General features: G+C 42.6%; 1 protein-coding gene across 1 annotated transcript in view; it reads left to right on the plus strand.

Moving 5' to 3' along the window:
• Positions 1–14,359, plus strand: part of LOC110485978 (protein kinase C alpha type) — a 244,639-nt gene that overhangs the window by 171,963 nt on the left and 58,317 nt on the right. Inside the window, exons 6-8 of the mRNA XM_036940643.1 lie at positions 6,906–7,062; positions 7,175–7,309; positions 10,635–10,728. Coding sequence (XP_036796538.1) covers positions 6,906–7,062; positions 7,175–7,309; positions 10,635–10,728 — 386 coding nt within the window. The remainder of the gene's footprint in view (positions 1–6,905; positions 7,063–7,174; positions 7,310–10,634; positions 10,729–14,359) is intronic.

The raw sequence follows: 14,359 nt of genomic DNA on the forward strand, positions 1-14,359 counted from the left end.
TCCTGGACTGAAAGGCAGGCTGATTGGACAATCTCTATTGAAGGCGCTTTTTAGTCGAAAGACACCAGGCAATATATGTATAGTAGGTTATTGTAGTTTGCTGCTTCAAAGACATGTGCATGGAAACTGAAATGCATGCTTTCTCACCTGCAACACACACAGTCAAATGCATGCACACACGCACACACCCTGACTCCTCAGTGGGGCTCCCAGACGGAGAGAACAGAGCAGCTGAACTTTGTGGCTGGGCTGGTTCTCTCCTGGCAGAGACTTCCAACAGGCAGACATGTCATTGGTATTCCGTGGCTGGCCCGGCTGCCTGGCTCTCTACTGAGCACCACTTTCCCACTCTCTCTCTCTCTCTCTCTCTCTTTGCCGTTTATGCCGCATGACTCTACACCAGTCAGGGATTGTTGTCGCCACATGACACTCCCTGTTCCACACCTGTCACACTGTGCTGAAGAGACACACACACACACAGGGATAGAATCACATACTAGCAAGTTCATACACTCATAACCATACACACTCACTCACATACATGTACACTCACACACACACACAAGCGTACACTTACACACAGACTCGTACGCAAACAGACGGTTATTTATTTAACCTTTGTTTTGGATAGATAAGGGAGTTTTTGTGTCTGAATGTATACACCCACAACCATCTGTTTCTCTCTCTCGCCCCTCTCACACACACTCGCACCCTTTTCCCCTCCCTCCCTTTGACACCCCCCCACCCCTGTTAACCTGGTGACTGGCTAACATACCCGCCCCTCTTCCGATGGTTTCAGAACAACAACTTTGTGTCCTCAAAGCTCAAATGATCCCCCGTTAACCAGCCCAGTCGTTCGGACAGTGGTCAGTCCCTGAGCTCTTTATGTTTGACTTCACATTCTAATGTCTCTGTGTGTCAGTTCTGTTGGATTTAGGACCAATGGACAAAGATGCGTGCTGTATGGACAACTGCAGAATAGTCGCAAAACTCATGCAAAACTCCTGCAATATTTCTATATTTCTTCATTTTTACTTTTAGATTTGTGTGTATTGTTGTCTATTGTTAGATACTACTGCGCTGTTGGAGCGAGGAACACAAGCATTTCGCTACACCCGCAATAACATCTGCTACATACAGTATGTGTGTGCAGAATATGATGTGATTTGGTACAATCCAATGTACTGAAAGAGAAAAAGGGTCTGAAAAGAGAACGGTTCTAACCAACACAGCTCTGTCTGACTCAGTTCTTCTGTTATCTCCGTCTATCACTCAATAATACCGCACCCACTCAGACGAGGGCCGCATTAATCACGTAACAAGTGCCTGTTCTTTTGAATCCAAGGCACTTTTTATAAGGAGACTGTCCTCGAGACTCTGGTATCCAAGGTAACGGTGGCGTTGAGGCCTTTCCCCCTTTCATGTCCCAGTGTGTCAATGAGGACTCAGTCACTGACTGACACATACACACACACACACTTGTAGGAGATACTCTTGTAGACTTGTAGGAGATTGTCGGAGTCGTGTGAGGCACAACCAATGTGTCAGTCCACTAAAATAAGGCTTTATGTGCACATACACTGCCGGTCCAAAGTTTTAGAACACGTACTCATTCAAAGCTTTTTCTTTATTTTGACTATTTCCTACATTGTTTAATAATAGTGAACACAAAATTAAATTTTATATTTGATATTCTTCAAATAGCCACCTTTTTGCCTTTGACAGCTTTGCACACTCTCGGCATTATCTCAACCAGCTTCATGAGGCAGTCACCTGGAATGCGTTTCAATTAACAGGTGTGCCTTCTTAATGCATTTGAGCCAATCAGTTGTGTTGTGACAAGGTAGGGTGGGTAAACAGGAGATAGTCCTATTTGGTAAATGATCAAGTCCATATTATGGCAAGAACAGCTCAAATGAGAAATGACAGTCCATCATGACTTTAAGACATGAAGGTCAGTCAATATGGAAAATGTCAAGAACTTTGAACGTTCCTTTAAGTGCAGTCGTAAAAACCATCAAGTGCTATGATGAAACTGGCTCTCATGAGGACCGCCACAGGAATGAGTTACCTCTGCTGCAGAAGATACGTTCATGAGAGTTACCAGCCTCAGAAATTGCAGCCCAAATGAATGCTTCAGAGGTCAAGTTCAGACACATCTCGACATCAACTGTTCAGAGGAGACCGTGTGAATCAGACCTTCATGGTCAAATTGCTGCAAAGAAACAACTACTAAAGGACACCAATAAGAAGAAAAGACTTGCTTGGGCCAAGAAACACGAGCAATGGACATTAGACCGGTGGAAATGTGTCCTCTGGTCTGGACCAAATTGGACATCTTTGGTTCCAACTGCCATGTCTTTGTGAGACTGGGTGTTGGTGAACTGATGATGTCTGCGTGTGTATTTTCTACCGTTAAGCATGGAGGAGGAGGTGTGATGGTGTCAGGGTGCTTTGCTGGTGACATGGTCTGTGATTTATTTAGAATTCAAGGCACACTTAACCAGCATGGCTGCCACAGCATTCTGCAGCGATATGCCATCCCATCTGGTTTGCGCTTAGTGAGACTATCATTTGTTTTTCAACAGGACAATGACCCAACACACCTCCAGGCTGTGTAAGGGCTATTTTACCAAGAAGGAGATTGATGGAATGCTGCATCAGATGACCTGGCCTCCACAATCCCCCGACCTCAACCAAATTGAGATGGTTTGGGATGAGTCGGACCGCAGAGTGAAGGAAAAGCAGCCAACAAGTTCTCAGCATATGTGGGAACTCCTTCAAGACTGTTAGAAAAGCATTCCTGGTGAAGCTGGTTGAGAGAAGGCCAAGAGTGTGCAAAGCTGTCATCAAGGCAAAGGGTGTCAATTTGAAAAGACTCTCAAATACAAATAATATTTTGATTTGTTTATCACTTTTTTTTTGGTTACTACGTGATTCCATATGTGTTATTTCATAGTTTTGATATCTTCATTATTATTCTACAATGTAGAAAATAGTCTAAATAAAAACCCTTGAATGAGTGGGTGTTGTAAAACGTTTGACCGTTACTGTATATTGCAATTCAGTACTGTAGATGATACAATAACAACTGTAATTCCATCCAGATAAGTCTACGTGTATTGTGTGCTGCTCGTCAGGTGGTAGGTAGCATGTTGCACAACTGTTATGATAGCAGAGTCAGATGCACGCAGCGCAGACAGACAGACAAGACGTTCTGTTGGAGAATCAAGGGTTCCTCCTACTGGCTGCTAGTGGAAATGGAGATTCATTTTTAAAGAGAACACGGAGAGTTTGCTCAAATTTGAGTTAACAATATTATTGTCTGGGCACGTGGACAAAGGGGGTTTATACACCAGCAGTTAAATCACTTTTTTGGAGTTAGGTTCTACACACAAGCACGCTCACACACACACACGTAGTCCACACACCAGAGTCCAGTCAGGTAGTATCATGCTGCTGTCTCCCCGCCCACGCTGTCAAAACTTAAGGCCATTATTCAAAGGTCACTTGGCTACTAGCGCTTTGCCTACACCTTTATTTGGAACCGTTTTTAAATATTCAAAACCTAACCTTTTGTATTGGGACAGTTAAAGTCGCGTCCGTTAAGAGAGAGTGTGTTGAGAAAGGTATGGTCATTGGTCACCTGTACATTTGGAGTATTTTACCTTGGACCTATACGGAGATTTTGTGTGTTGTATTTATACCAATTAAACTATAGTATAAACATAAGCCTATTGAATATATCTGTACACTGTATGTTCACACAGTATGTGTGTACGGGGATGCAATCATTTATTGGTATTTACAAAACTGCGGTTCACATGTATTCTCATTAGGTTTTGCAGGTGAATGAGTTCATTCCCAGGACGCGCATTATACACTTTAGAAGCAGATATCAAGACACATCACTATCTTCATAGTTCACCTACTGTCAGTATTGCATGACAAAGAGTTGTGCTAAAATGACACAGTGCATGCTTTCAAGGGGAGGATCAGGTTCCTTACCTAACCAAGTGTGGGTTAGAATGACTCTATGGCTGTCTCTATCTCTAATGGGATCCTATTCCTTATATTAGATATTACTGCTTTTGACCAGGGACTATAGGGCTCTGGTAAAAAGTAGTTCACTGTATTTGGGAATAAGGTGCCGTTTGAGAAAGCCATTTTGAGACGCGTCCTAGCTTCAACACATTATCCCCCATTTCCAGCCTAGTTCCGTTAGCAGGTTAGGTCCGAGTTAGCCTGGTTGCTAATATGTTTGTCTGCTTGTGGTTATCCGTCTCCTCATAAATGCATTGTCCTGCCAGGGATGACATTTGGTGGTAGCGATGGGATGTAATAATGTTTGGTATGATGTATTATTTAAATTTATGGTGTAGGCTGCTGCTCTGATGTAATTGTTTTATTTATGATGTAGGCTGCGGCTCGGATGTAATTGTTTTAACCCTGTTTGGACCAAAGGAAGAATAGCTTCTGCTTTAAGTCCCAAATGGCAAACCTACCCCCTATATTTCTCTGGTCTAAAGTCGTGCACGATGTAAAGCATAGGGAGACATTTGGTACGATCCCCTGTCTCTCCCAATGAGGTGTCCTCCCCCTCCAGCCCTCTCTCACCTCTGACAGCATACTGCATCACCCGCTATCCACACGAGACAAATCCCCTAGCACCTGTGCAAGCGGGAGGGACAGACAGAAGCAAGTTTAAAGCTTATTTGCACAAGGCTTATCGAATTGTCTCGTAACTTAATTCACTCTCATATGACAATCCCAGGCAAAAATTTAGCCCCTTTGTTATGTATATAGAATGTGTATATATATATATATATATATATATATATATATATATATATATATATATATATATATATTATGTATATATCAGTGGCTCGTAGGTTATGGTTTAATTTTCAATACGTTTGGTGTTGTGAGGGAAATATAATTACTTATAGTTGAAAATGCATTTAGGTACTATAACTGCTATAGCTTAATATAAATTACTATAGCTTACAGTTTCTATTCATATTTATTAGTTGGGACTCCCAGCATCCCTTGTTTGCTGAAATTCTGTTGCTTCCCTTAAAGCGCAGATACAGGCTCTCTAAGTGTAGAACTAACAGGTCAAAACTCTCCTTTATGCCAGCTGCTGTCAGCTTTCTCAATAAGCTGTAGTTCTCTACTGTTAGGTATGGACTGACTATTCATGCCTGGTACGAGGTCTACTTCCTGTGTACACAATGCTGTATACAGTTGAAGTTGGAAGTTTACATACACTTTGGTTGGAGTTATTAAAACAGTTTTTTCAACAACTCCACAAATGTCTTGTTAACAAACTATAGTGTTGGCTAGTTGGTTATGACATCTACTTTGCAAGTCATTTTACTAACAATTGTTTACAGACATATTATTTCACTTATAATTCACTGTATCACAATTCCAGTGGGTCAGAAGTTTACATACACTAAGTTGACTGTGCCTTTAAACAGCTTGGAAAATTCCAGAATATGGTGTCATGGCTTTAGAAGCTTCTGATAGTCTAATTGACATAATTTGAGTCAATTGGAAGTGTACCTGTGTCTGGTTCATCCTTGGGAGCAATGGCAGCATCATGTTGTGGGGGTGCTTTGCTGCAAGAGAGACTGGTGCACATCACAAATAGATGGCTTCATGAGGGAGGAAAATTGTGTGGATATATTGAAGCAACATCTCAAGACATCAGCTTGTTAAAGCTTGGTCGCAAATGGGTCTGCCAAATGGACAATGACCCCAAGCATCCTTCCAAAGTTGTGGAAAATGGCTTAACGATAACAAAGTCAAGGAATTGGAGTGTCCATCACACAAAGCCCTGACCTCAATTCTATAGAAAATTTGTGGGTAGAACTGAAAAAGCGTGTGCGAGCAAGGAGGCCTACAAACCTGACTCAGTTACACCAGCTCTGTCAGGAGGAATGGACCTAAATTCACCCAACTTATTGTGGGAAGCTTGTGGAAGGCTACCCAAAACGTTTGACCCAAGTTAAACAATTTAAAGGCAATGCTACCAAATACTAATTGAGTGTATGTAAACTTCTGACCCACTGGGAATGTGATGAAAGAAATAAAAGCTGAAATAAATCATTCTCTCTACTATTATTCTGACATTTCACATTCTTAAAATAAAGTGGTGATCCTAACTGACAGAACATTTTTACTAGGATTAAATGTCAGGAATTGTGAAAACTGAGTTTAAATGATTTGCCCATCTGAGATAATAAAGACTCTAGTCTATTACTCTACCCTATCAACACAGCGTGACAAAATGGCATCCATTATGCAGTTTTACTCTAGTAGCTTATCTGCTCTCATTCTGGGTCAAAGGTCAATCTAGCATTATTATCAACAAGCCCTTATGTCAGGGCCAGCATTTGATTGACAGGACCACATGAGAAGCTGTCTCCGGGTCTCCTGGGCTTAAGGGCTTGCCTGGCCAGGCAGGCGTTCAGTGGCTCGGTCTCCGTGGCGATTCCCTGCATAATGTAAAGTGGTTGGCTGTGTTCCATGGCTCTGGGAGCCAGAGTGCTAATGGGGTGCTAATGTCCCTGGTGTCTGTGCGCAGTTTGCTGAACATGGCTAAACACAGGACCACAAGGAGGGAGACGGGGAGGCTGGTACTACTGAAATAGTAACAACAATATACATACTGTATAACCATCTCTAGCAGGTTTCTATTCTGTCTACATATGGGTTATTTTTTATTAAATATCTCCTGATTGTTGAATTTCCATGCCCATTATTAAATCCATCATGCAACAAGGCAACTTTAAAGAACACACTAACTCCTCTCAAAGTATACCACTGTACAATAAATGATGTCACCTGTATTAGTTCAAAATCAACATTTTCCCTCTGTGTTGTTTCTCCATCAGTGGGCGAAGGTCGAAATCTGATCCCCATGGACCCAAACGGCTCGTCTGATCCTTACGTCAAGCTCAAGCTCATCCCAGATCCCAAGAATGAGACCAAGAAGAAGACCAAGACCATCCTCGCCAACCTCAATCCCACCTGGAATGAGTCTTTTACATTGTGAGTTGAGGTGTACCCCTGGGCACAATGTTAGGCCCCTTTCACGTTTGTGTATTATGGGTAATGTAGTCATTATCATTAACACTGTACATATGTCTGTGTGTTATTCCAGCAAGCTGAAGGCTACAGATAAGGACCGCAGGCTGTCTGTGGAGGTGTGGGACTGGGACCGGACTACCAGGAACGACTTCATGGGCTCCCTGTCCTTCGGCGTGTCAGAGCTGATCAAATCTCCTGTGTGTGGTTGGTAAGTATAACATTAGGTGACATTCCAATGCAGTGTTCCTCTATCTGGTAGGGAATATGTAGTGCCCACCATAGTTATTGAGACAGTGAAACTTTATTTCTTCTTTTGGCTCTTTACTTCAGAACTTTGGATTTAAAATCAAACAATGGCTGTGAGGTTAAAGTGCAGACTGTCAGCTTTAATTTAAAGGGATTTTCATCTGTACCGGATGAACCGTTTAGAAATTACAGCACTTTTTGTACCTCCATTTTAGGGGAGCAAAAGTATCGGGACAAATTCACTTACAGTTGAAGTCGGAAGTTAACATACACTTAGGTTGGAGTCATTAAAACTCATTTTTCAACCACTCCACAAATTTCTTGTTAATTAACAAACTATAGTTTTGGCAAGTCGGTTAGGACATATACTTTGTGCATGACACAAGTCATTTTTCCAACAATAGTTTACAGACAGATTAAGTCACTGTATCACAACTCCAGTGGGTCAGAAGTGTACATACACTAAGTTGACAGCTTGGGAAATTCCAGAAAATGTCATGGCTTTAGATGCTTCTGATAGGCTAATTGACATAATTTCAGTCAATTGGAAGTGTACCTGTGGATGTATTTCAAGGCCTACCTTCAAACTCAGTGCCTCTTTGCTTAACATCATGGGAAAATCAAAAGAAATCAGCCAAAACCTCAGAAAAAGAATTGTAGACCTACACAAGTCTGGTTCATCCTTGGGAGCAATTTTCAAACGCCTGAAGGTACCACGTTTATCTGTACAAACAATAGTACACAAGTATAAACACCATGGGATGATGCAGCCGTCATACCGCTCAGGAAGGAGACGTGTTCTGTCTCCTAGAGATGAGCGTACTTTGGTGCGAAAGTGCAAATCAATCTCAGAACAGCAGCATAGGACCTTGTGAAGATGCTGGAGGAAACAGGTACAAAGTATCTATATCCACAGTAAAACGAGTCCTATATCGACATAACGTAAAAAGGCCGCTCAGCAAGGAAGAAGCCACTGCTCCAAAACCGCCATAAAGCCAGACTACGGTTTGCAACTGCAGATGGGGACAAAGATGGTACTTTTTGTAGAATGTCCTCTGGTCTGTTTGGCCATCATTTGCCATCGTTATGTTTGGAGGAAAAAGGGGAGGTTTGCAAGCCGAAGAACACCATCCCAACCGTGAAGCACGGGGGTGGCAGCATCATATTTTAGGGGTGCTTTGCTGCAGGAGGGACTGGTGCAAAATTGATGGCATCATGAGGTAGGAAAATTACGTGGATATATTGAAGCAACATCTCAAGCCATCAGTCAGGAAGTTAAAGCTTGGTCGCAAATGGATCTTCCAAATGGACAATGACCCCAAGCATCCTTCCAAAGTTGTGGAAAATGGCTTAAGCACAACAAAGTCAAGGTATTGGAGTGTCCATCACAAAGCCTTAACCTCAATTCTATAGAACATTTGTGGGCAGAACTGAAAAAGCGTGTGCGAGGATGGAGGCCTACAAACCTGACTCAGTTACACCAGCTCTGTCAGGAGGAATGGACGAAAATTCACCCAACTTATTGTGGGAAGCTTGTGGAAGGCTACCCGACACGTTTGACCCAAGTTAAACAATTTAATTGAGTGTATGTAAACTTCTGACCCACTGGGAATGTGATGAAAGAAATAAAAGCTGAAAGAAATCGTTCTCTCTACTATTATTCTGACATTTCTCATTCTTAAAATAAGGTGGTGATCTTAACTAACCGTGAAGACATTGCATTTTGACTAGGATTAAATGTCAGGAGTTGTGAAACCTGAGTTTAAATGTACTTGGCTAAGGTGTATGTGAACTTCCAACTTCAACTGTATGTGTATGAAAGTAGTAAAAAAGTTAAGTATATGTTCCCATATTCATAGCATGCAATGACTACATCAAGCTTGTTTTAGATGCTGTTTGTTTTGGTTATGTTTCAGATTATTTTGTGCCCAATAGAAATGAATTTGTAAATATTGTATTGTGTCATTTCGGGTCACTTTTATTGTAAATAAGCATATAACATGTTTCTAACCACTTCTACACGAATGTGGATACTACCACGATGACAGATAATCCTAAATGTATCGTGACCAATGATGACTGAGAAAGTGATAGACGCACAAATACCATACCCCCCCCCAAAAGATGCTCACCTCCGCAGTTATTGTAATGATGAGAGGTTAGCGTGTCTTGGGGGTATAATATTTGTGTAACTTTCTCACTCATCATTATTGACGATTCATTCAGAATTTGTCCCAATACTTTTGCTCCCCTAAAACGGATGCACTATGTACAAAAGGTGCTGTAAATTCTAAACGGTTCATTCGATATCGATGACGATACCCTCAAATTAAAGCTGACAGTCTGCACTGTCAAATCCAGACTTTTGTAGTATAGAGCCAAAAGACGGAACACTGCTTCACTGTCCCAATAATTACAGGGAGCATTGCGTTTGTCAAAAGAAAATTGTGTTGTGTTTTTGTAGACTGCCGGAAGAGTAGCAGTCATTAAGTTAATAGCGACGAAGGGATCTTAATGAACATTAATTTAATTTATCCTGGTTTATCCGTTTGAAGCAATCACAGCTGTAATCTGATATTTTTTTTATAGCCATTTCTATTTGAAAAGTGCAGTGATAAATCAAGATTATCTTTCGGGTGTAAGTCCCTTCTTCTCAGCTTACCTGCATTTCCATGTCATTGTTGGTCATCATCACAGAGCCTCTTGGCGTTGTGGTCCCTTTAATCTCAGTCGGGTGCCCACCGATCATTAATCACAACAGCAACAGTGAACTTTATCTCCACAGCTCAGTGCCATTTTTTGAGGTGCCATCTGATGTCTGTGGGTCATAAATAGTGATGTGTTTCATGAGCGCCGCCAACACACGGATCATTCTGGCCCAATGCACCGGAGCCAGAGGGACTATTGCTTTGTAATGAACTATGTGTCTGGGCCAAGTGGGTAGGACTCCGGAGGTTAGAGAGGGACAGAGGGTTGAAGTGATGCAGGGAGGGAGGGAGGGAGGAATGCAGAGACGTCAACTAGTGGCCGCTCCATACCTAGCTTTTTGTCTCCGGGTATAACATCTCTTTCTGGGTTTTATAGGCTGTTGAGATGTTTTTATGCTGGCTCTTAGAAACGTTCTGTTACTTTTAACGCTTATCGACTGCACTATAAATAGCAAGCTGGGTCTCAAAGTCCATGGGCTTGGATTCACATCCATAATGTTGTTTTTGTAAACAATCATAATTGAAACATGAATGCTCTCTTTCGCTCTCTTTTTCTCTCTCTTTCTCTCTCTCTCTCAGGTACAAGATGTTGAACCAAGAGGAGGGCGAGTTCTACAACGTGCCCATCTCAGAGGAGGATGACGGGAACGAGGAGCTCCGACAGAAGTTTGAGGTGAGGCCTCCGAGACCAGACTGGAGAACATATTATCCGAATAATCGTTGGTTACTGCAGCCCATCCTGCTTTCATCGAACATTCTGTGATTTTTATTCCACGTCGTGATACGTCTCTTTGTTTGCCTGTTAGTTTGTATGAGTGACTTCTGTTTTATTCAGTAACGCGTGTGTGTTTTTTCCTGTTTATATCCACATGTTATGTTTGTGACCGTGACTAAGTGAACTCATCATATTAAGTCCTTGAGCTTCTACCAAAGCCACTCCACAAACACATTAAACTGGCATAATTGAATTTGGCCCTTCTCCATGACAAATATGTTTGCATTTCAAGATGGCCACACACTGTGTGTCCCGGAGAATCTGGACATGAAAGGGCCATGGATTCTCCATGGAAACAGGGCTGTTAATTAAAACTCTGTTGTGCCGCTCGTCTGTCTCCAGGCGCCCAATGAGAGGCTGCCTCGTTATTAATTACTCTGGGTGGCGCGAAGGTGCGGTGGTCTTTTTCTCGTCCTCCAAGACAATAGTATATCCAGCTTTGTAGATACAGGCTTATAGAATATGGTAGGGGTTGACCTTTGACCCCCGCTGTTCTAGAATCAGGGGTGACTCAGACCGGTGTCACTGTAAAGCTGCTAGTTCATCAGCACGAACATGGATTTGGGCAGGAAGGATTAGTTTGTCACTCCTGAGAATATCAGTTTTAGTTTATATCGGAATTAACTATATTCCAAAAGCTCCATAATCGATTGAATGATATGGATAGAAAGATATCCACCACTTGTCTTACGGGCATTAGATCCGGGGTGTCAAACTCATTTTGGCCCTGGGGCCGCATTCAGTCTTTAACGGAAGGCCGCAGTGAAAATATGTTACATTTCCTTGCCGTCGTAAAAATGTGCTAAAAATAGTTCTCTTATCATTTTTTGGAATCTTCGATGCTCCGTGACTGTCTAGTGATTGTTAGAGAGCTGGATAGTTGAGAACCTGTATGAATATAGGTTGATTATCATTTCTACCCAGTTTCCATTTTGGTTTTAGTCATTTGAAAGTATATTGCGTATGTTATTTATTTGGTTCTCAAACCACCTCTGCATTAGGTTTTCATTCTAGAACTGTTATTTATTTGGTTCTCAAACCACCTCTGCATTAGGTTTTCATTCTAGAACTGTTATTTATTTGGTTCTCAAACCACCTCTGCATTAGGTTTTCATTCTAGAACTGTTATTTATTTGGTTCTCAAACCACCTCTGCATTAGGTTTTCATTCTAGAACTGTTATTTATTTGGTTCTCAAACCACCTCTGCATTAGGTTTTCATTCTAGAACTGTTATTTATTTGGTTCTCAAACCACCTCTGCATTAGGTTTTCATTCTAGAACTGTTATTTATTTGGTTCTCAAACCACCTCTGCATTAGGTTTTCATTCTAGAACTGTTATTTATTTGGTTCTCAAACCACCTCTGCATTAGGTTTTCATTCTAGAACTGTTATTTATTTGGTTCTCAAACCACCTCTGCATTAGGTTTTCATTCTAGAACTGTTATTTATTTGGTTCTCAAACCACCTCTGCATTAGGTTTTCATTCTAGAACTGTTATTTATTTGGTTCTCAAACCACCTCTGCATTAGGTTTTCATTCTAGAACTGTTATTTATTTGGTTCTCAAACCACCTCTGCATTAGGTTTTCATTCTAGAACTGTTATTTATTTGGTTCTCAAACCACCTCTGCATTAGGTTTTCATTCTAGAACTGTTATTTATTTGGTTCTCAAACCACCTCTGCATTAGGTTTTCATTCTAGAACTGTTATTTATTTTCTTTCAGTTACTCTTGTGTTGTCCTTTGGTTTCATCAGGTAGACACAGCTGATGGCCTTGTGTTATATTTTGACTGAGCCTTGTTCAATAGACAGAGCCTGTTAACAGCAACGAGACTACAGTATTGATGAATAGCTTGACCCATCCATGGCCCGTACACCTCTCCGTCATGTTGAGTGCAGACTCGGCCTGGGGCCACAGACATCACACCGTGTACCCAGCAGGGCCCTCTGGGTGGCTAGTCTTGCTGATAAAGTATGACTGGGAACTCCCTCAGATGGACACTAGTGTACTGTGTGTCATTATCACTTGGAGGGATGGAGGGGTTAGAGTGGAGGGATGGAGGGGTTAGAGTGGAGGGATGGAGGGGTTAGAGTGTAGGGATGGAGGGGTTAGCGTGGAGGAATGGAGGGGTTAGCGTGGAGGGATGGAGGGGTTAGCGTGGAGGGATGGAGGGGTTAGCGTGGAGGGATGGAGGGGTTAGAGTGGAGAGATGGAGGGGTTAGAGTGGAGGGTTGGAGGGGTTAGACTGGAGGGGTTAGAGTGGAGGGATGGAGGGGTTAGAGTAGAAGGATGGAGGGGTTAGAGTGGAAGGATGGAGGGGTTAGAGTGGAAGGATGGAGGGGTTAGAGTGGAGGGATGGAGGGGTTAGAGTGGAGGGATGGAGGGGTTAGAGTGGAGGGATGGAGGGGTTAGAGTGGAGGGATGGAGGGGTTAGAGTGGAGGGATGGAGGGGTTAGAGTGGAGGGATGGAGGGGTTAGAGTGGAGGGATGGAGGGGTTAGAGTGGAGGGATGGAGGGGTTAGAGTGGAGGGATGGAGGGGTTAGAGTGGTGGGATGGAGGGGTTAGAGTGGAGGGATGGATGTTACCCAAATTGTATCTCTTATTCAAGTACTCTGTTTGTTTTTTTCCCCTCATTTATTTCAAATGAACAACCCTTTGGTATCCCGACGTCCTGGCGTGCTGTGCTGTGTGTGCTTGGATTGCCATGGGTTACCAGGCTAGACATATGAAGCAATGTGAACTAGAGAGTGTGAGGGCTCAAGATGTTCCTGTCTATAGTGCTTAATTGTAACCTGTCTAGTTGGTCTATTTCTGTGGCCCACTGACAAGATATCTTAAGGTTGGTATGTGTGGCATTATATTCTTCCATGTCTTTCACAAATGTAGGTGCATTGTAAAAGATCATTCTCGCTTTGGCTGGTATGCACAAGAGGTTCGGGGTTAATGGGCTGAGGTCACTTCCTGTTGTTGTTTACAGCTACTACTGTGTCTGTCTGACTGAGACAAGTGGTCTAAGAAAATAGCTTTCTCTCTCTTTCTCTTTCTCTCTCTCTTCCGGTCTCTCCCTATCGCTCTTCCCCTGTCTCCCTCCTCACTCTCACGCTCTGCCTGCCCTTCTCTCTTTCTGCCTGCCCCTCTCTCTCTCTCTTCCTTTTTCTCCCTTAGCGTAACTCTCCCTCCTCTCATCTGTGCTCTGTGAGACCTCTAGATGCCCACCCTTTGTCTTGTCAAATCTAATGCCTGAGTTTCTCTCCTCCCTTTCCCCCCGTCTCTCTCCCTCTCTTCCAGGATTGCCAAATTAACTATCACTTCCTAAAGGTATCTCTCCTCTCCTCGCTCCCGTCCTCCCATCCACTGTCTCCTTTCCTTGCCTCTGTTCCTCTTTTGTCTTCCTCCTTTGTGTCCAATCACTCGCTTTCTCACTCTCTTCCGCTCTGATCATTTGTACGTGGTTTAAGGCTACTGCAAATAGATCCAGTTTACTAACAATTTGTTCTCAGTGTGGGGTTGGAATTAGCACAAGAA

The sequence above is a fragment of the Oncorhynchus mykiss genome, chromosome 13, assembly GCF_013265735.2.
Source record: "Oncorhynchus mykiss isolate Arlee chromosome 13, USDA_OmykA_1.1, whole genome shotgun sequence".
NCBI lineage: Eukaryota > Metazoa > Chordata > Actinopteri > Salmoniformes > Salmonidae > Oncorhynchus > Oncorhynchus mykiss.